Source organism: Mytilus californianus, unplaced genomic scaffold (assembly GCF_021869535.1).
Source record: "Mytilus californianus isolate M0D057914Y unplaced genomic scaffold, xbMytCali1.0.p SCAF_1, whole genome shotgun sequence".
NCBI lineage: Eukaryota > Metazoa > Mollusca > Bivalvia > Mytilida > Mytilidae > Mytilus > Mytilus californianus.
In genome coordinates, this window is record NW_026262581.1 from 34,189,353 (window position 1) to 34,213,569 (window position 24,217).

Sequence of the window (24,217 nt, forward strand, 5' to 3'; positions counted from 1 at the left end):
TTACTAGACTGACACGCTGAGTGGTTTGTTTTTAACGTGTAATTTTACAAGATATTAGTTCGCAGTAAGAAAATTTACCCGACCCGGACACATTTCCCACTCTGAGCCGACCAGTCTGTGCTCTTACTCTATGATGCCGGGTGTTTATCGTTGAAATAGCAAATACCAATTTTAACGTCTTTGTTTGGCCCGGTCGTGATTCGAACAAACGACCTCCCGCTCTCGAGACGAACACCCTCACGCAAGACCAACCAGGAGAGCGGTAGTACAGAATATCATACCCAAAAAATCAAGTACAATAAACAAAACAGTTACACACTCATACCACATCTTCTGAATTCTCACATGCAGTTACTTAAGCGAGCTAAAAGTATCGAACCTAAATTGGATGTGTGAAATGATATTTCAAACTACACGTAAACATCGATGATCGACTTCAGAGAAGATTTCATGGATCAACGCTCTCGGCAAATTAAAAACTCTTGCACCAATTATTTGAGTGGTCCAAATGTGGCCAGCTGTTGCAAGTCTAAATTTTTGTCCTTATTCAATATACCCTCATTTTCCAGTGGCATTTTAAAGTTTCACGTCCAACCTCACTGTTGACCTCCTATTGCACGACCTACCCATTGTATTTAAATCTATTTGTTATAGTGATGTACATGCATGAAATATTTGCCACTGGACGTAAAGCAAACAAAAACCAATCAACTTCATAAATTGTTCCATGTACTTAGCACACAAAGACAAGATCTTGTAAAATGCTATAATGTAAAATTTCCATTGAAATTTTTATGGGATTTTTTGTTTTTTTTTCCTTCAATTTATTACATTACTGACTGCTTATAAAAAAGTTTTAAATACTTTTAAACTATGCTTCTTATCTAATGTTTTAATACGATTTATAAAATATGATAAGGATCAAACTAAGAAATGTAAAAGTTTTTTCAGGTGTTTTTGCTTCATTTAATTTGTTTTCATATAATACATTGAACTTCCGAAAATATCTCAACTCAACACGTTTTGATCTGACCAGTGAAACCTAGTTGATGCTATATATGTTACAATTAGGTTTTTTAATACGATTTTATTCATTGAAGTTTGCATGCATAGTTTTTATTTAACAAAAAATAAACTAAGATCTATTAATTGATTGGACTGAACAGACACCACTAATTATTTTGCATTCGCATGTTACGTAGTGTTGGAAAATTACAGAATCAAAAATAAATTAACATTTACCGGATGAATATTGTGAAGGGCCTTATACATCTAGGTCTGTTCGATTAGAAGTTCTGAAACAATCAGTTTAAAAAGTTAATTGTCGGAAGAATTTACTTACTGTTTTCATGATTACTGACAGATTAAAAACATCAAATATATATAACAAGACGTTGTTGTGCAGAATATTTATTGGTCAGTTATAAATGAGGTCTGTATAGGGTTTTGATTGCCTCATTTATTAAATAAGAAATCGTTATTTCGAAAAGTTGGATTCAAAAATATGAATTTACCCCCTAAGTTTGTAAAACTATCATTTGGTGTTATTTTAATGCTAACAAATAATTAAATGATGTACTGCCATTTAATCCGTCCGTTTCCATTGCAATTTGGTAACTGTTAATTGTACATATCAGTCTGAGTACTGTTTAACTATCAATTAAGTTGAACATCTTAAGATTCGTCCAATTCAGGGGAATTAGGTTTCTGCAAGTGCTTTTTGTGTACTTTTCTTATGTTTTTGATGGTTTGTAAGTCAGTAAAAGTTCAATGATTAAGTTAATATTGACATTAAAAGACCTCCTCACAAAAAGGGCTGTTCAAATCCCTTCGCCCTTCGTGCTCGGGGATCTGAACATCCCTTTTTGTTCGGAGGTCTTTTAATATCAATATTAACTTACCATTGAACTTTTACTATTACTAAAAGGTAGGATTTCTGTTTACTTTTTTGTTATTTGTATGGAATTGAAGAATATAAATGTACATATAATTACTATTTTCGATTGTGAGATGTATTTTTTTTCTACAACCGTTCTGGATTAATGGAGAAATAACTAAATATGCACAGCAAAATTATGACCTTCAGTACCTCGAATTGTACGGTATGAAAGATATATACATGGATATTGCAAGTTTAGTCACTTTTTGCACCTCAATTTTTGTATTTCTATTGAAGGAACGAAATTCGTGCCCAAAAATTCTACTGTCGGTTCACAAGAAGGTCACTTTGAGTTGACCTTTTTCAAGGTCATATTTCTGCAACCTAATGTAAAAGACCCTATGACTTTATCATGTTCATATATGAATTAAGAACAAAGGTCAAAATATTGAACGTCAAATTTAACTTTCACCTTGACCTCAATTTCAAGGCCATAAAGCATGGGCCTCAAATCAAAAGATTCTAGGTCTCTGCTATATATGGTTAATAAGTTCTATCACCATACAGTTAATTTTAAACATTAGAGGGGAGAAAACTCCATTTAAACGTCAACGTATCCCTTCAACCAATATTTGTATGTTACGACATGTCGCAACTAGCAATTAAGTAAATATAGTTTGTCAATATCATATACGGTTTCTGAGTAGTAACAAACATTAGCAAATTTAAAGTAAATAAAAGAATATGACGTTGACATTTGACCTTCACCCCATTTTTATTTTGGTGGACCTAGGACATCAAATCAAAAGACCCTTGTCTCTATTACTTATGGTTTACGAGTTATTATTACATTTCACTTATGTCTCATACATAAAGGAAAATAACTCTCATATGGAATCTCCCGATCGCTTTGGTCAAAATAATTTTTTGACATCCTGAGTATATAACGAGCAATTTGGGAAAATAATTTTGTCGTTATCTTTTACGGTTGCGAAGGAGTAGTACACACAAGAAAACCAGTGTTTGTGAAGATAACGCTTCAAAAGCGTATAAAATGTTTGATATAATATACTTAAATATTTCAGCGACATCTTGCGAAACAACCAAATAGCGCAAGAAACAAATTTGGATGAAAGAAAACAAAAGTAAACAGGAAAAAATCAAAAGGTCTTTCCACGAAAAAGTGGAAAGACCCAATTAAATAAATTCGAGATAAAGGTCACTCTTTGACTCAGTAATATAGATACGTCAATATACATAGAAATTTTATGTCTTCATCCTTTTCATGTAAAATTATAAATTATTGCATCGAAATTCCTTCTTATCATGAATTTCCCGGGAATGCAACTTACCACACGTTGTAGGATATAATTATTCAAACAATACACTTACCTTTTTGAGATAGTAATATTAAGTAGGTCCCTGAATATCAAAATACTCGTCGTAGAACAGCCTAGAAGATTGATGCCAAACTCTGTTTTTTTCAGAAAAATATTTGTTCATTCCAACCTAAAAATGTGTATGTCGACGAGTTAGATCACCATAAATTTCCTGTTTGAAGTGAAAAGATTATAAAAATAGATGTTAGGGCACAAATAATTAATAATTAACAGGAAATTTTGAATTATGAGGAAATCCGTGACCAGGAAATCGAAACCATTTGAAAGTTGTAACCAAAATAATTGTTAAAAGAGAAATGATTGTTAAATAATTCTGTTACTTGATGTTCATATATATTTATTTATTCAATACAAAATAAGGGAGTAACTGGTTGATTTTTAGGTGCATTTTTGTCACTGCATTTTCGAATCTTTTTTTTTTTTCCTTGTTTAAACTGGTCCTGATTTATATTTTTACACATTTTCATTGACAATATACCAAGAAATCAAGAAAAAATCCAATGAAAACATGATACAAAAATAATGAGATATAAAATGAGACAACTATCAACCAATTATTAACAAAGGTCAAGGATGTTGAACAACAACGTATATACTGATCATTACACGACCTTTTACAATGAACAAAATTCATACTGAATACTAAGCTTTGAAAGGCCGGAGGGTGCAACATGTGAAACAATTAAACAGGGGGAAACTAAAGGTCTGATTTATACTACAATGAACGAAAAACAATGACAGACAGAACCTACCACATAATTAATTGTATAATACAAATACAATTATGGCAAATTTTGTTGACAGTGTTATAAGAGAATTCTTGATTATCTAAAACAAAAGTATCAACAAGGTAGCGATTAGTGTTCTCATTTTTTCAGTTGAATGGAACTTAGTGGAATCTTTACTGAGTTTGGTTGTAAATTGTTATTGATAAAAAAAAAATACAGGGACTGGTCTGCTATTTAATGGGCGAAATTGAAGTAGTTTGGAATACCTACAGTTGTTTATAAACTTTATTGTAGAAACATAGATAGATGTTGCCAAGGAAACAATTAACAACTTCAATCTGATATCATCACAGTAAATATATCTATTTTCTGATTTCAATTCACTTGCATTCATGGCATAGGTTCCCATTTCCATTTTTCCTTTTTTGTGGTGAATAAGATCTTGTTTTAATGTTCCTTAATATTTCAATATTTTTTTAGGTGTTCTCCTTGATCTCTAACACCAAAAATCTTAAAATAACTGTAGTGTATCCATGCTACTACTCTACCAGACTGGCAGCGGAAAATTAAAGTAAATGGACAGCACGTATACACTAAAGTCATTGTGTGTAATAATCTAATGTATATATTAGTGAATTTGTAAAATCCCTGAAATATATAGTGATTTTGTAAAATTCTTAGCAGTTGCAGTGACTTTGTAAAATCCCTGACATTATTAGGAATTTTTATAAATCATTGAAAATACTACAATTTGAAATCAGAAATGGGCTTTTTTCTTAATATAGACATGCATTCATTACTTAGATATATTTACTGAATAGACTTCACTTACAATATAATCACTTACTTCTGAAGACGAATGATTAACTTTAGATATTTCTGATTTGAAAACAAATTGCATCAGATTACCAATCAATAAAGTTGTACTTTATTGTACTTTGTATATCATATAAAAGAACATGAACGCTTTAATGCGAATAAATAATAAAATATTGGGTTCAAGTTGGTAAAAGTACGAGTTGGAAGAAGTACGAGGTGGTAAATATTGGGTACGAGTTGGCTATGGTACGAGTTGACATGGATCCACAACGACCTCGTGTGGAATATTGTGGAACTATTTCATTCTTGATTTGTAAAACTTCTTGATTTGTAAAACTTCTTGATTTGTGACTTGTTGATTTCTAACTTGTAGTTTTTCTTGAGAAACGGAACTTCTCATTGGCTGGCAGCAGTAACAATTACACTGACACATTCTCCCAAAATGTGACTCAAACAAAAAAATTACATTTCACAAATTATGAAATGTAGAATTTTATGTAACGAACGAAGAAAATACGTTAACAAATTAAGAAATTGCATTTACACATTAAGAAGTTACATTTCACAAATCAAGACATGTAGAAATTCATGTAACGGATGGAAAAAATACATATTACAAATTAAGAAATTACATTTAACTAATAAGGAAATTGCATGTTACAAATTAAAAAATTGCATTTTTTTACAAATTGAGAAATGTATAATTATGGCGGATAGTCCTTTCCATATAAAACATCATTGGTCTGCTATCAATAATCAATTTAAAAATTCACCTATTGAATGTGGAGAAATGGTATCTAAGCGGGATACATCTACGTAAAGTAGTCTTTATGTATTCCTTAATATATACAATTATGAACAAGTATGATCCTAAATCATGTCGATACTTATATTTTAGCATTGTACTTGAAGGTCATGTTTTTCTCAGACTGTTTATGACGTCTTATTATTATTATATGTAACTCCGCCACATTCTTTATGTGTCTGTTCCAAGTCAGGAGCCTGTAGTTCAGTGGTTGTTGTTGGTTCATGTCGGTCACGCTGCTGTTTTTGTTAATCATAAATATTGCCATTTACGGCCAAAAGAACAGTACGGTTACCTATGATTCCTTACATCCACTGCATTTGAATTTTGGTGGATAATTGTCTCACTGGCAAATATACCACGTCTTATTCTTTTATGTCTAATTTATGACAGACATGAACCAATGACAACCACTGACCTACAGGCTCCTGATTTGGGACAGGCATATAATGAATGTGGTGGTGTTAAACCTGTTTGTGAGTGCTCAACCCGCCCCTGACCTTGGACAGTGGTTTAACAGCACAACATAAGAAAAAACTGTTATTAGCAGTTAACCTCATTTTCAAGATCAACGTTGAGTTTAGTGCTTTGCTACTTTAAGTATACTGGTAAACTCTTATAATATTAAGAATGATTGTAGGTGTAAGGCTTGTGTTACAGGATTCTTTTGATTTGACATCATTTTCACCTTTCATTGACCAACGTTGAGTTCTTATGATTTAATCCGTTTCTCAGACAAAGTAAAAAAGAAGTTGAAGAAAACTGACATTGTCATGGCAAAAAACGAAAAACGACGAAAAAACACCACATAACAAACTAAACACTGAGCAACACGAAGCCCTTCAAAAACCGGAGTAAACTCGGGGGCTCAGGAAGGGTAAGCAGTTTCTGCTCCACATATGGCATCCGCCGTGTTGTATAAATCTGATAAGTCTCTCATTCAGTGAATTGTTTGTTGAAAAACACGTTACGAAAGTATCAAATATGTTATCAATCAAATAATCAAGCATCTTGATGATGTCAGTTTCAGAGAATTTTGTGTTTGATGCAGAGTGGTTTTTTTTTTAGAAAGTATGATTTATTCGTTCCTTAATAAAGATATTTGTAAGTATGCTAGCAATTTTTTATGAAACAAAGTAAGACTATTTCTTTCAATGTGTCTTTACGTTAACAACGAGGTATACTAGTGTAAAGGGTAGAGAAGTCAAATGTTTTTATACTATTGCAAGAGGAAAGACTCTGAGGATGCTAGTTATTCTGAAGCACTTTTCTTAATTTACCTTTACAAGAAACGCTAAAACCCAAATATATGAAAACCAGGGATGATAAACACTATTTACCTCAAGCTCAACTATATGTTCAAAAGTAATAAAAAAATAGTAAAATTCATCAAAGTCCAACTTAGGAGTTGGTACCTATAGTTTTTAAATAATTTCTAAATTAACCAATTTAATAAAGGTATGTTATAAATCATGTCATTACCATAGCAACGACTTCTGGGCTGATGATAGCAGTTCACCAGCAACGGATAAAGAATAACCAACATACAGTTTTTGTGATTATATAGGTCATGTTCTTTGAGACTTCTAGTGGCAGTTCAATTATATCTTCAATTTGTGCTTATGTTGTAAATGTTGAATAAAATGAATACAAATTGAACAAAACAGTCATAAAATAGTAGGTATTACGAGATACATATCTATCTGACAAAGTTGAGCTGCGATTGACCTCACTTTCAAGGTCCATTAAAGTTAAATTTTTGTGCTTTGATACTCGAAATAATAGGCCATCCTTATTTGGGGAAAATAATTAAATGATTATCAGGGGTAAATGTTTATCTGACAGGGTTCATCTGACCTAATTTTAAAGTTTTCTTGTTCAAAATGTTGTTTTTTATGAGATGATCAGTTCCTTAGATACTTTACGTCCTTTGTTAACATAAAGTATATTTTACATATAAAAATGTGTACAGAAAGATAAGAGGGAGTACATGTCTCTCTAACAAAATTCACTTGACCTGTGTCCATTTTTCGAGTAAAATTAATATGATAACGCCCCGTTTTACTTTGTTCTGACGTCTTTTCGGGATACGCGGATTGCCGTAACGATACACAACTTCAGAAAGCGTCTTATTTAGTATAGTTGAATCGAATAAATAAAGATTGGCATTTATGTCAAGAATCGTTGATTTGAAGAGCCAAAAACATTAAAAGGACACTTTATGGAATCTTTTACACTGAACATGAGACACTAGATAACACAGATACAGATACACTACTGTTTAGCTTTCATATACAGATTGGCAGATAGTGTAAATTGACAAATAAAATTTACGACAAACGTGATGATTTCGATTTTGCCATTGTGATCTTTGCATTTTTGTCTCTCCTGTGACGAAAGTGTCAAAATACTTGCAATATGGATGCTTATCCTCCGGCAGCATCAACATAGTGAACTATTTATATAAGGCTTTTTTTTCATGGGGTAGGAGACCTAGATATTTTATATTTGTCCAAGTTGATACGATATTCCAGGGCTTGTATTTCCTATTATGATTTCCTTGATAGAAGGAAGCTTCTAAACCAAGAGTTCCAAGTGTTGAAGTTGAAATCATCCCTTCGTAAATTTTACGGACGCCATCACGAGTTGGTTGACCGTTATGGATTATCTGTTTCACAGATGACGACGGATATGTTTCAATTGTCGTAACTACAATCCTGTCCCCTTTTCCCCGAATATTTTTCAATCATATTGAGTAATTATGTAACGAAATGTGGGTCCCCTGAAATGGAACTTGTTGCCCCTAAAATTGTGTGATGACGTTGTTTAAATCTTACCGATAATTGACTTTTCTTATTATATATTTCTTGTATAACTATGTTTAAACATTGTTAACTCTGAAACTTTTTATTATTCTTGCCTATGTTTTTACATTCGGAACACCTGTGAATTGTTTATTTCAATTGACGTACAATGACGTCAGTTCCGGTTTTGGTAATGTAGGTATTTTCCGAAATGGTAAATGGTAAACCAAAATGGTAAATGGTAAACCAAATCGGTAAATTGGTTTACCTAAGTATACATACGGCGGAGAATACAGATAAGTCTTCAGCACGATTTTACCCTGGGCAAGTAACATTCGCTAATTCCAAGCTATTTTGATATACGTACAGATACCATATACCAGACCAAGTAGTTAACCAGACAGCAAACACTATTACAATGTCCGAGGAGACTACGTCTGTATAATGTGGGCTTGTTAATTCCTTTACAAGTGCATTTAGAGAATAACTTCTCGAGAGGAAACTTTATCTTTTGGCATTGAACTTGATTTACCATTTGCCGATTACCAAACTACAATTAGTAAACTTTCTGGGTATATTTTTTCGCTATCCATTTTCTTTTATTCACGATAGAAGGTTAATAAAGTATTTATCTGTAAGTCTAAAATACTGTTAAGTTATTTAATATTTATATGTATTGTTGATATTTAATACATGTTAAAGTTAATACAAGTTGATTTTTATTTAACGAGTCTGTTATTCTAACAAACATCGAGAGTTACCATACAAAAACCTATACTCTAATCTACCCTTTTATATTCGAGTCATTACCTTACCAGAGAAACTAACATTACCAGTGTATATTCAGAATACCAGAGTACCACATAGTACCATGATACCAGAGTACCACGCTACCAAAGAAGGGTCACCAGTTATAACTTTTATTTCTTATATACTCGTACATTCTAACAAAACACATTTTTATAGCAACGCAGTAAGGGATAAACATTTATAGTTTACACTAAGGCCTGACCGCTCGGTTTTCGTTACAATAAGATAAGTACATTTGGTAGATTTTGTGGAATGTAGCATCAAGATCCGTTTTGTGCCAAAGAAAATGAACTTTTTGAGATATATTTCACATTTTCTCAAAATATAAGGAAATGCATAAGCTCAAGAAATATAAACGAATAACACAAGATTTTTTCAGTGTTACGATGTTGTCATAATTTTGAGATTTTTTATGAAAATGTAGGAACATGCGCAGTTTATGCAGTTCTCCATCAATATTTCTTTTGTGAAAACATCGTGCGCAATTGAGAAACAGCAAATGATTTTTAGGAAGCTTTATCATAGCTCCTAACATATTTTTTTCCAAATACAAAGTTGTTACTTGGTTTTGCACATGTATACTTTTCAAATACAAATATACTAAATTTTTTTTTTTACAAAATATTCAAATTGACATGGTTTGTTTTTATTTTCTAAGAACCGTTCACCTTATAAATTGTAATTTAACGAAAGAGGAGAGATAGATTCATTGATAATATTTATCTAGTCTTAACAGATATAAATGTTTATTAAGAAATGCACATTTATACCCCGAGGGGTTGAAGGGAACAATACAACAATATACACAATACAAACATTATACAATATTAAAATATCACATATCAATAGTTAAAAAAATGTAATATTTATGCAGGTGTGGTCTCCATTAGTGCAAACGACTGAACAGAAAGCTGCATTATATCAAATGACGATAGAAGTAATTGCAATCTTTCATTTTATGGATGCTTCCGTAAATCCTGGATGAATATCATTTATGTCTTTTTCAAGCTGTGTTCGTAAAGATTTGTTTATTTGACATATTAAGAAATAATGGGTTTAATCATATTACAATGTTTACAAATTCTATTTCTCGTTATCGCGGATAAAAGAGAAATAATTATATTTTCGAATTTTCTGTTACCTATGCTAGTGCCAGTTGGTAATATCTTGGAGTACGGTATGGACGTACAGCTGTGGCAAGGACTAATCATCAAATAGAAAAAAGTAATGTTTAAAGCCACTGAAAATGTATTAATACATTTCACCGAATAATTAGCATGCATTGACTACAGACTTGGTTTTTTTTTTGGCACGCACGATAACCTGCTCAAACATAGCGTAAATGTTTAGGGAAAATATTGTGAAAATATAGGAATTTTCTTCAATTTTTCTTTTTGTGTGTTCCCGTGCGACAGTTTCATTCTTTAAAACCGATGTTTTTCCATGTCTATAATGATATGAATATCAAGAGTTGCCTCTCGTACACCATGAATTTTACTTGTCCGGACTAAAACATAATTTGGATTAAATTTCAGTAGTCTCCCAACAAGGTGATAAGGCTACGTAATCGTAGAGCAACGAGCGTTTTATCGATCCCTAATAGCGAATATCATTCCGCTTGGTGACATTATTTCCGTTCCGCCTCGAGATATATTTCAGTGTTACCAATCTAACTTAAAATGCCTGCACAATATTGACTTATTCATATACAAGCACTTTCACTCTGAATCTTTGGTGAAATTGAAGAATAATTTCACTTTTTATCAAACTCTCCCAAAAAGTAAAATAACAAAAATACCGATGAAAATTCAATTCGGAAAGTCACCAATCAAATGGCAAAATCAAAAGCTCAAACACATTAAAAGAATAGGTAACAACTGTCATATTCCTGACTTGGTACAGGCATTTTTTTTATATAGAAAATTATTCTCTTAAAAGAGATACGTTAATGTAAATGTTCGATAAAACAAATTCCAAAAGAGAGGCGAAAGATACCGGAGGGACATTCAAACGCATAAGTCGAAAATAAACTGACAACGCCATGGCTAAAAAAGAAAAAAGACAAACAGACAAGCAAAAGTATACAACAAAGAAAAATAAAGATTGAGCAACACGAACCCCACCAAAAACTAGGGGTGATCTCGGGTGTTCCGGAAGGGTAAGCAGATCCTACTCACATGTGGCACCCGTCGTGTTGCCCATGTTAGTACAAACCCAGTAATAAGTCTAATTCGGTCAGTCACATTCGTGAAAAGGGGACGGGATTGTAGTTAGGTCATTATGAAGATATCCGTTATCATCTGTGAAACGGATATTCCATAATGATCAACCAACTCGTGATGGCGTCCGTAAAACTTACGAAAGGACGATTTTAACTTCACCATTTGGAACTCTTGGTTTAACAGCTTCCTTGTGAGCAGCATCCCTCTATCAAGGAAATTATAATAGGAAATAAAAGCCCTGGAATATCGTATCAACTGGGTGAAATATATACTCCGTATGCAGGCGCTGCTGGAATGTTGCTACATAGAAATGAAAAGTTCACAATTGGGAAGCTGAAATCATTTTCTTTTCAACCAACCCTCATTGTCAATTTCTAGATGTAAGTCAAGATATAAGGCAGACTTAACTGTATCTGTTGTATCCTTTATCTCAAGTTCGATGGCATAGATGCGTTCAACATAGTCACCAAATTTTGAACTATTTAGTGAGAGAACATCATCTATATAGCGGAAAGTAAAGTTAAAGGATACTGCTAACTTCTTTTCTTTCTTCCTAAGAAGTTCCTGTCTGAAGTTAGCCTCATATGAATAAAGGAACAAGTCGGCAAGAAGAGGGGCACAGTTTGTTCCCATGGGAATACCGATTGTTTGTTAAAAAACACGTCCTCTAAACGTAACAAATATGTTGTCAATCAAGAAATCAAGCATCTTGATAATGTCTGTTTCAGAAAATTTGTTATTTGAATCAGAGTATTTTTTTACAAAGTAGGATGTATCCCTCCCTAAGACTAGATACTTGTATCTACGTTGGTCATTCTTTTTTTTTATGAAACAAAACAGGACCATCTCTTTCAATTTGTCTTTTAGTTTGGAAAGGGGGAATACTTGTGTAAAGTGAAGAGAAGTCAAATGTTTTAATACTATTGCAAGATGAAAAAGTCTTAGATTGTATGTACTCCAAAAGATCTTTTGGATTTTTAAGTATCCACATCTGATTCACGCCACCTCTAGAATATGTAGTTTCACAATAACTTTGAAACTCGGCTTTGATTCTTGATAAAATTGATGTTAATAATTTAAAAAGAGGTTTCGTGGAGCACTTGGAAGACCCAGCAATATACCTTTGTTTGTAAAGACAATTATGTAGTTTAGGTATCCATAACAGTGATGGAAGATCCAGTTCCTCATCTTTGGAACATAGAACAGACCTATGATTATCTAGGTTTTCCTCTTTAGTAAGTGTCGTAGGGGTAAATGTTGAGTTTCCAAGTTAATTGTCAAAAACGATGTTGTTTGGGGCTTTATCTGTGGGGACAACAACATATTTGTCATGGATGTAGTAGGACAAGTGTTTTGCAACATTTGGGTCTTTAAAGAATGATGTAGCATAGGTATTAATAGACCCATTCAGTTTCTTTATTCAAAGAAATTAATAACAAAAGCAAATTCGTATGCCTCGTCACGAATGAGAAGAAATGAGAACTTGTCTGTATGTGAAGTAATGGCAGAATAAATTACTAAATGTTGCATAATACGGCAAAGTTAACATTCTTTGTTGTAACCATTAATACATCGATCAGTCGCTTTCCAAATTAGGTTACTAAAGTATTTTTGTATTTTGGCATCTTGCAATGATTGTAACTAGTGTTTTATGTATATATATATACCTGCTAGTATTAATGTACGTTATTCCTTTTTCTAAATTCTTGAATATAGTATTTCAATTTTGCTAGACTCTTGCTTTTCGCAGATATATGTGACAATGTTGAAGAAACCGTTAAATGTTGCTTTATCTAGTGGTGTTAAACCATCTTCATTGCAGATGTTAGCATCGCAGCCATAAGTTAGCAGCAACACAACTGCTTCGTAAAAACCCATCTCACAAGCACAAAAGAGAGGTGTGCGCTTATAAGAATCACACAAGTTTAAATTACAACCTCCTCCAATTAGAATTTGTGCTATTCCAATGTTGTCACTACCAATAGCAATGTGAAGCGGGGAAATTCCGTAAATATTGACAGTATTTATGTTGCAATTTCTTTGTATCAAATGTTCAACAATGTTTTTGCATCCTTGCGAACATGCTACGGCCAAAGGAGTTTCCTGATTATTATTCGATTTATCGATATCGCAACCATCTATGTTTAAAAGAAGCTCAACAATGTCAACATGTCTCTTTCTGCATGCTATATTAAGTGGAGTTTGTTCTTCTAGGTTAAAGATATTCACATCGCAGTCGTGAGAAATAAGCAACTCAATACAAGGCTTTTGATAGTTTTCAATTGCCAAACTTAAAGGTGTTTGATTATAACTGTCGCATACGTTGATATCACAATCGTTCAAAAGTAATAACTCAACTATTTCAACGAATCCCATCGCAGCTGAAATATGTAAGGGAGTCATTCCAAGATTATTAGCAGTGTTTATCTTACAGCCTTTTAATGTCAAAAGACGTGCTATTTTTGTATTACCCCGTTCACAAGTTAATGACAGTGCAGTGTTTTTAATGTTGTCGAAGTGGTCGATATCACAGCAATTGTTATTCAAAAGAATGTCAACTATGTCATCATTTTCCTGCGAACAAGCTATTTGCAAAGGACTTTGGCCTTCAATGTTACTGCTATGTTTATCGCATTGACTTTCAACTAGTAATTTAACACAATCCGTACTCTCATTTTGACAAGCAAGAAATAGCGGTGTTTCTTTTAAATCATTCCTCTTATTCAAATCACACTCTTTACAGTTGAGTAAAACTTCTAGGAAATCACTCTCGTCACTATCACAAACGAAATGCAAGAGTGTATTACCTTCGGTATACGATAGATTAACATCAGAATTATGCTGTATGAACATTTTTGTAATATCTAGCTCATGTTCATAATATGCATAAAGCAGAGGTGTCATCTCAATGTCTTCTATTAAAAGAGTTTTGTTTATATTGATTGCATTTCCAGTGTCAAGTAATACTTGAATTAAATCATCCAGTCCATAGGCAACTGCGGTACAAAGGGGACCGTTAATAGAATTTAAAAAATCGTTTTGAATCTCGTTGTCGTCAGTATTTATTTGTGTGTCACATAATAGATCCCACAAAACACCATCCGCAACTGACTCTGTTTGAGTCGTGAGTTCATAATTCATTCTTTTAAATCTCGTTTCTATAAGAAAAGTATTTAGGATATCACAGTCGTTTGATGCGCTCAAAACCAATGCCCACAAATTTCCAGTTAAAATAGAGAAAGTGTCACATTGTTCAGACAACAATGATATCAGTTTTTCTTGGTAATAAGACGTTGTTGCTATTACATTGCGAAAAACAGTCCCAAATGTTCGACTTCTTATTTCTTCTTTGATTCTTTGAAAGTACAGCTCTTCTTGAACTTCATCAAGCATAATTACAAAATCGTCTGTTTCGTCCAAGACTTTTAAGCTCATTCGTTCGGCAATGAATGTGCTATTTCCATAATTCAGTATAGATTTAACTAACATTTTTCCGATGAAAAATGCAATAAAATCGAAAACCTTATCATGTATCGCTGAAAAGGAACATTCGCTTTCTTTAACAAATGTTCCTTTTAGTGTTTGTAGACTACGTAGAACGGATGATTTAGACGGCCTGTCCGACATTTCTAGTTCCTCATATAATTCTTTAAACATATCATTAAATATTTCATTATCTTTATCTTTAAATAAACTTGTCTTTAAATTGTTGTTAAACAGAACAAGTAAAGCAAGACCGAAAAAACATTCTTTATTACCCGTGGCCATTTCATCTAATTCTATTTTAAATATCTCATACGGCTTTTTAAAAAAGTCAGGATTAAATGTCGTTCCCGATGATAGTTTACAAAGAAGAGGAAAAAAATCCATTTGATCAATAAATTTGTCTCCTATTAGATCTAAATATTCTTTATCTAAATAACACAATCCGATTTTACGTTTTTCATTCAAATCTAATGCATGTTCATCAGAGAGAAGATCACATTCTTTGATTTCAAATGCCTGAATTAGTTTTTCAAACTGTTTAGTTTTGCGTATATGTAGCCTGCATGTTGCAACGATATGTATTTTATCGTCCTCTTGACTGACAAGTTTAGAAATTGATTTTTTAAAATTCATCCAAGAGTCAACACTGTGATTGTTAATGGCAAATTTCCCGCAAATATCATCAATGATGACTATTTGTTTTCGTCCAAATTTACAAAATTTCAAAATATCTGATGGCTCTTTTATTGGTAAAATTTCATATCCCATCATATTACGAAAAAATAACGCTATGTGATAGGCTGTTGCACTTTTCCCCATTCCTGCACTTCCACTGATTACGACGAATGGTGTCTGTTTTACGCTTTCCAAAATCTTTTGAACAATAGATGTCACAAAAAAATTTTCATCGTCTTGTTCCCAATCAGCAACTTCTGATAAAAGGTTATCTATAACCAACAAGTTTATATTTAAGAAATTTTATGGTGTAGCAAAATAAATAAATACAGAACATAATGTTTACTCATTATTGGATGACTTTAACACAGGTGTACCTAACGAATGTTGCTAATAGGGGTCGGTCAATTTAAAACGTGTCCAAACGGATCAGATACGTTGACGTATTAAGAAATCTGGAGTATATACTTAGATAGTATGGCCATGATTATGAGTATAACTCAATGTATTGTTTTTTAAAGAACAACGAAGATCAAATTTGGTTCGTGTTGCTCAGTCTTTAGTTTTCTATATTGTGTTTCGTGTACTGTTCTTTGTCTCTTTATCATTTTCCGGTTTTAATTTGCCATGGCATTGACAGTTTTTTTTCGACTTATGAGTTTGATATCCCTTTGGTATCTTTCGAATCTTTTTTCGGAAACTTTAGGGCAACTTGTTAAGGATTATGTACCCTTTTGTTGTTTAAATGCTAAACATATGAACATATTATAAAAAAATCACAGGCTTTCCCCTTGTACTCTTGTATTTGACAATTATGTATTTAATAGATAGTGGATAACTACATATGGTGCTAGCAATGATTTCCCTAAAACAAGTTTTTTGGTAAAGATATAAGCTAAAACAAGTACAAATTTGTACCTATTCAAGTACACCTTCTAAGATGCACTCGACTTTTGTGACTTAGTAGGAGGATTTTTGGATTGGAAAGGCTGTTTAGGGCTTTTTGTAAACAATAAAGGATAGCACAACATGAACAAACAAGTCAGAAATCTATGTTTCAAATTTTATGACAAAAAATTATGTAACAAAGTCTGGGGATTTTCTGTAAGAATCTTGTGACTAAATCATCATTTTCTATTTAATGCAATGAAACGATAAATATAATTCATGTGAACGACGTTTCCGTTTGGTATATGAACAAATTTGCACATATTTTTTCACTACTTTTGGTGCTTTGATATTATTGCACTTTGAAAATTTCGTAATACACAGACCTACAGAAGGGATTATAAATCTTAATTTGCATTTAGTTTATTTTTAAATGCCTCACTTAGATTTCGTACTATATAGTTACAAATTGTTTTGTTTCAATTTCATATTTCATACTACAAAATAAAATGTATTCCTTAGTGAAATATGGTTGAAGATGTTTAGGAGCTGCAATTTCGAGGTAAGTGGCACTGATTGGTGTAACCAAAAAATCCCAAAATCCAATTATCTCGCATCTGGATCATAACCAAATAGAATGGACTTTATTTTGAGCCATACCGAATATAGAACGAGGATTAAGGCAATACATTTGAATTTCCAAATGACACGTTTCTAGATGTAAGGTTATGCAAGATTTAGAAACTAAGCAAATAAAATTCGTTATCGGAAAAAGGAAAACCCATGAAAATAACAAGCCTGAAGTTTAAAAAAGAGAGAGGAAAGTGTGAAATACCATCATCAATTGGTAGCTGCGGTAAGTAACTTATTTGGCAATAATTATCAAGTCGTTCAAAAAAGAAAATTACTTCAAGTTGATTAATAAACCTGTGAGAAAGTGAATATATTTATTTTGATTGAACTTTGCTAATGGAACGCATGTATTATAATCATAGAACCTAACCTGAATAGTACGCTTGACGTTTTTAATTATTTAACACTCATGGTCAGGCATGATTTGGATGTCTTTCTGTATGTGTTCGTTTGGTGAATTTTTTACTGTCTTCGCTCAATACTAGGCATACGTTAGTCAGTGATAGAATTCCTTTTTCGAAATAAAAATAACATATAGAAATAAAACGTCCTCAATTGTTTGAGGTTCCCATTAAATAAATAAATGGATGTTTAGTCCAAGTGTGTACCAATTCATTTTGAAGTAGAGTAAATTCAGTGGTACATTTTATATTCATATGTTTTTATACAGTATTGGGGGTTTCGTGCTATAAAAACAGGAACACAATTTATTTGTTAGACCTCATTTAATAGAACAAAAATATGTCATTTATTTTATCATTACAACTGTTTTTAGTATTTCTGTTTGATTAAGTTTTTCAACTATGTCATATAATGGGAGAAGCGTTGATAAAAACACATACAGTAAATTGACTCTTTTGTTTTATTGGGAGAAAAAACTTAGTACATTGACCCATTTTACTATATTAAAAACAAAGACTGAATCTGCAGTTTTTTTAAAACTTCTCATTCATTTTTACAGTTTGTTCTTTTGTTGTGCTGAAACACCACTCTTCCCATTTAAGGAGACATGTTCAACCCCCCCCCCCTCCCCCCCCCCACCCCCGCCTCACATTCTTTATGTGCCTGCCCTCTAAATAAGGCGACTGTAATTCAGGTAATGTCGTTGGTTGCTGTTTGATATTTTTTTTAATCATGCCGTTGGTTTTCTCGTTTGAATTGTTTCACATTTTGTCATGTGGGGCCTTTAAAATGACTGTACGGTATGAGTTTTGCTGTACGGTGACCTATATCTGCTTATATAAACATTCATTTGGTGGATAGCTGTCTCATTGGCAATCATACCACATCTCATTATTGATTATATTAAGTATACTGTCAATGTTCTCATAAAGATATACACTTCATCTAACCTGTCTTACATTAACCTGTTTAGAACGTGAAAGCTAAAACTAAACACAAGAAAATTTTGAATGTACTGTATTTGCAAAACAAAATGTATTATACTATTAGAACTAAGGTCTACCACACTTGAAAAATGGCTTGAAATAAACAAAAGTAAAACAAATTAAGACAATGTTAACCTCTTTTTGTAGACCAATTTGACAAGACTTAAAGACACATTTCGACGATATCTTTTTTGCTACCAATAATGTGCCATCGAGGATCATTAAAGGGACATACATTGTCGTAATGCGCATCTGCTATACTAAAATTGATAAAATAATGTTATTAATTATTATAAATGATAAAAAAAAAACAATTTGCCATTAATTTCTTTGAAGTTTAAAATTTCAAATCATTCATCACTTTGTGTATAGCGCCATATGAATAGGGAATTTTAACACATGATCTGCTGACTCTTCTGCAGAACTTGAAATCACTATTTGTTTTTGGTTGGATTCGTGTTGTTCAGTCTTTAGTTTACTATGTTGTGTTTGTCTTTTGGTCGTTTTCCGTCTTTTTTTTGTCATTGCATTGTCAGTTCGTTTTCGACACGAGTTTCTTTCACCTCTCTTTTACACAATTGTTAAATTTCATATGTAAGTAGCAATTACCTTTTGTGTTATCTTTACTTTCTTCTAACTGACATAGTTTTTCCTTGGCAGATTGTAACTCTTCATCAACTCTATTATATTCTTCCTCTACTTTTTCCAATTTTCTCTCTTGTTGTGCAAAGTAAACATATACTTCTTTGTATGAACTGTCAAGATCGGATGACATCAAAATATCACAATCTGTTTTAAACGGTGCACCGCCAATTCGTTCAATAGCCTTAAAATCAAAATCATTGTTTGAGATACAATGGAGAATCGTAATTTTATAAAATAAAGGCAACAGCAGTATACCGCTGTTCAATAGTTATAATTTGATTAAGCAAAAATAAATCCAGGTTACAAACTAAAACCGAGGGAAACACATCAACTATACGAGGAAAACAACGGAACAACAGAAACGGACTGTAGATAACAACTGCCGTATTCCTGACTTGGTACAAGACATTTTAAGAGAAAATGGTGGGTTGAACCTGGTTTTATGGATAGCATGAGCCTGGAGGGTGAATGACATCATTTTAACGTAATAAAACTATTGTTGTGACGACATTACCATAACAGTTCCTTTCTCAGTAAGACCTTACGAGTTGTGAGCTTAAGTAACCACCTAATGATGTACACTACTATTCATCATATCCTTACAGTCACATTGGGGATTGAAAATCAATACACAGTCTATGAACTTATAGTATAAGGAATATGATTCAGAAATGTATTCATTATTGATCAAATAGAGCATAATTGAAAGATTTTCTTCCAGTAAAACATAATGTTACACTCGATTTTTTTTATTTTGATATTCAACGAACATGTCAAAGTATACAGTGAAATAGAGGACTGACCATAAACATCAAAATATCAATGATCTGAATGAATTACACGAAACGGTTGACAGTAATCAAATAAAAAAAATATGACCTTCTTTTATTCCTAAAATATTAATGATAACACAAAAAAGAGGGAAAATTGAAACAAATCAATTTTTAAAACCAGAATAGTTTCTAACATTACAAATAATCATTTAAGGGCAATAACTACAAGGGTTCGATACATGGTTCAGTTAAATAATTATATTATAGATCTTGTATTGAAGATATGTAACTGTTTACAGTTTTCAAGCATGAGACAATTACCTTTGCGTATATTATATTTTTAGCCAAAGTGTCGTTGTTCGCTGTTATACCATCTAGACCGATAAAAGATTTATTACGTAAAGTAAGCTACCTTATAGATGAATCTTGGGAAGTTTTATCTAGGTTAAAAGGAAGTAATCAAAGGTGACTGGCGCCACCTAGATTTCACACCCAAGATAATAGGTAGAAGTAAATTTATTGTCTGCTGCCCTGGTAATTAGAAATCAAAATTGAAATAGCGAGAAATTTGGAGGAAATTCTCTGTGACGAGCAATATTTTCTGTGCCAAATTAAGCAAGGGGTGTTCTTCATTTATACTATTTCGAAAATTCAGGAAACGTTGAGTACCCTTAAAAAATGCCATTTTTCTATTAAAAAAGCTGCGGCACCATATGTGTTTTGCAGTTTTATTTACACCCAAAGGTGTTGATAATTCAGAATTCGACATTTTTTTCAATGGATCTTTTATAGTGAAAACGCAGCACCCAAAAAGGCTACCATTGTCGCCTATGTAAATAATTACTTCATTGTAACCTCTAAATTGTTTCTACAGATTCAGATGAGAAAATCTTTCAATGCGTGTATTAAGGAACCTTTTTAGTATCATCGTTTTACAGCATCAAATGTGTACGTACCTTTATAAGTACAAAAAACAATGTTGTACCAATTGAGTTCTTAAATATTATGTTAAACCTGTTAAATTTAAGAAAATTGTACTTTACAAGTACTTTATAGATATTGTACATATATTGTATTTAAAATGAAATGAAAACAAACTGGTACTTTCAACTTGTAGTTGAAATCCAGCAATGTTAATCTATAGGGCTAAATAAAAATTTCACTAGACATTTGCGGAAATGACATACACCTACGATTAGTCATTGCTAGTTACACTTATATGTAGCCTATAAACGCTTTAAAGTTTAAATATGAACGGTCGTCTATAAACAAAGGCTAGAATCATTGTTAGTTTTCTATCATTGTAGAACGGGGTTAAGTAAAAATATATGTAGTAAGGCGTCTATAATGCATCTTTTGTGTGTGGTAGGGCATGATTTTACTGTTATGAATTGTTTGCGTCGAAATGTCTTGCAATATTTTTATTTTGCTTAAAAGGGAATTGAAAAAAGTGGGTTTTCTGTTGAAAATCTGTGGAAAAATTCAAACAGTGTTTATTCAAAACAACTGTCGTCCCGACAAAATAAACCATTCCCCAAGTAAAGATTAATTTTTCGATTCCTAATGTGTAACATCAACTATCATTCATTTGTTCACCAGGATAAAAGATACTGTATGTACTTTAAACAAGACAAACATCACTTGATAAAGAAATGCACGATACATGTAAATTAATTCGCAAAATTGTCGTTGGTGCGGCTCTAAAATTGAGTGAGAAGAGTGCATTGAAATATCAATAAGACAAGATTACTGAGAAGCGAACATCGGTGGCGCATGTTAAGAAAATAAAAAAAAATAAATTCTAATGACAAATTTCATAATAAGTTTTTGAAAGTATACATGGTAAATATGAAAAATCGAACGAACCAAAAAGTTTGAAAAACAACGTAATATTACTTGGCAACACGAGATAATTTCACAATTGAGGCCGACTAAAAAGTTTAATCTTTACTCTGAGTCACATTTAACCATCTTTATATTTTTAGTTTTATCTTTGAATAGCATTATGTCTTATTGTCAAACATTTAACCAATTATGAATTAAAACTGTAATTTCAGTGGATTTTTTACAAATTTGGGATTAAATAAAAATGTACAAAACACATTCAAATCAAAAACTCAAATCATATCTTGTCACCCTGAAGCTCATTCATTTCTTCTCAGATCCTCTTCAAATTTGAATGAACCCAAAGGGTTGATTTGGGTATAGAAATATTGTCATCCCTGGACCACTCCCTATATACAGTACTCAGTATTTGGAAATGTAATATGCATTTGAAAAGGAGAAAATGATGTGTCATCAGATGCTTTTATACATCCTTTGCTTTAGTAGGGCGTTCGTTTAGAAACGTACGATTGGAATAGGCATGTAAATTCAGATTCCTTGTGTCGGAAGAGTGCCTAAATTGTTGCACGTTAAAGGAAATATGACCAACTCTCTTAAGAATCCGTAGCCTGTTGCAATAATATCATTTGCCAATGCCATCATAAAAACTGACTACGGGTCTGTTGATATACTCGAGGATGAAAGTCCACCTGCAGTAAATTTAACTCAGTGGTTGTAAAAACTCATAAAAGATTCCAGGATTTATAACCATTTCTGTTAAACATAAAATTATACTCAGTAATAGTACTAGAATCAAAACAGTTCAAAGGATAATTCAATAACGGAGTTGAACAGCTTTATAAGTACAATGTAAAATAAAAACCGAACCAAATCTGTCTAAGTTATACCTGCGACAGTAAACCTTAGTGTTTCGAGTGATTTTTACATTTCAGGTACAGTAAATCTGACTGTAACCACAATATCTCATGCCAGCATGTATGTGCTGACTATTGGTCTGGTGGTACCCCCAAGAACAAAAGGTTTCATTCAGAAGTTTCATCGACCTAGTGAAAGATAATAGGCTTGTTATTCAATACGTCAAATGCGCGGTTGTCTATATACCACACATCAGTGAAGCTCGTAATAAAACAATTAGCAACGAAGTTGAGCATTTAAATGACTCAACCCACAAAAAAGAATGATGTGTTATGAAATGATAATTTGTCATATAGGCAAAATAATACATGATTATGCCAAAATTACATTTTTGCACTATATCATAATATTAATTCGTTGATATCATTATATATATATTTAATCGTATTGAAGACTTTTTACCATCTTTGTCATTTCATAAAGACCACAAATGGCTTTATAAAACCTCGTTTGCCCTGAAACTTCACGTATATCAAATATGTGTATAAAGGCACATTACTCATCAAATATACCAGTGTTATAATTTGTTACGCAGACACGCGTTTCGTCTACATCAGAATCATCAATATGGATGTTAGACATTGATTCTAAAAAGGCAGAAAAATGAATATTATTAAAAGATATAGAGAAATATAATACAAAAACTATTACAATTTCAAGACAACACCCCATCTGCTGCTTTATTCTTTGACACTTGATTATTTCCTTTGAATGACTCTGATGAGATGAGAAAACTTTTGGAATTTTTTTTTAATTGTCAAAAAAAAAATCCCAATATACACAATTTACAGTTGAAGTATAAAGCGCAAGAACGTAATTGGTTATTTCATACTAAAATTTTATGAAACAAGTATAAATTAGGTAGTTCTAATCAGAACTACAGATCCGACCGTGGACATGACACAAAAGAAGGACGGAGTTGGATGTAAAAGAATGGACAGGAAAAGACAGGAGGCCGAGGTAGAACACGTGGAGACACAAGGACAAGAAGAAGCTTACATAAATTTATGACATACAATTATGAATGGTTTATGATACACTATAAATTTCAAAAATTTTCTATGTAGTTTCTTTTACTTCATCGATATCTTCACAAGATAAAGCATTACAACTGAAGTGGATCGCCATCAAGGGCTATTGGAAAGAAGAGGAAGACGACCAGCAGGGAAGATGGACAGGGAGGATAATCTTAATAAAATTGATTTATGTATGACTATGAAAAGATAAGTAAATTATGGATCATTATGGTAATGAGCTATCATTTGACGAGGATAGCAGTAATTTGACAGATTTAAGAAAGTAGGAAATACAATTATAAGCCTGGTACCTTTGATAACTATTTACACCACTGGGTCGATGCCACTGCTGATGGACGTTTCGTCCCCGAGGGTATCACGAGCACAGTAGTCAGCACTTCGGTGTTGACATGAATATCAATTATATGGTCATTTTTATAAATTTACTGTTTGCAAAAGTATGAATTATTAGAAATACTAAGGGTT

The 24,217-nt window shown here is 32.4% G+C and overlaps 1 protein-coding gene across 3 annotated transcripts in view; it reads right to left on the reverse strand.

Annotated features, from left to right (window-relative positions):
- The window catches only part of LOC127719499 (uncharacterized), a 72,031-nt gene that overhangs the window by 36,074 nt on the left and 11,740 nt on the right, over window positions 1-24,217 (reverse strand). The window contains exon 3 of one of the 3 annotated variants that reach the window (XM_052225663.1): window positions 19,147-19,363. The exons of 1 other annotated variant lie outside the window; for it this stretch is intronic. In XM_052225663.1, coding sequence (XP_052081623.1) covers window positions 19,147-19,363 — 217 coding nt within the window. Of the gene's footprint in view, window positions 1-3,271; window positions 3,417-19,146; window positions 19,364-24,217 lie in introns of those variants that run through there. One more of the 3 variants, XM_052225650.1, reaches the window with a different exon arrangement.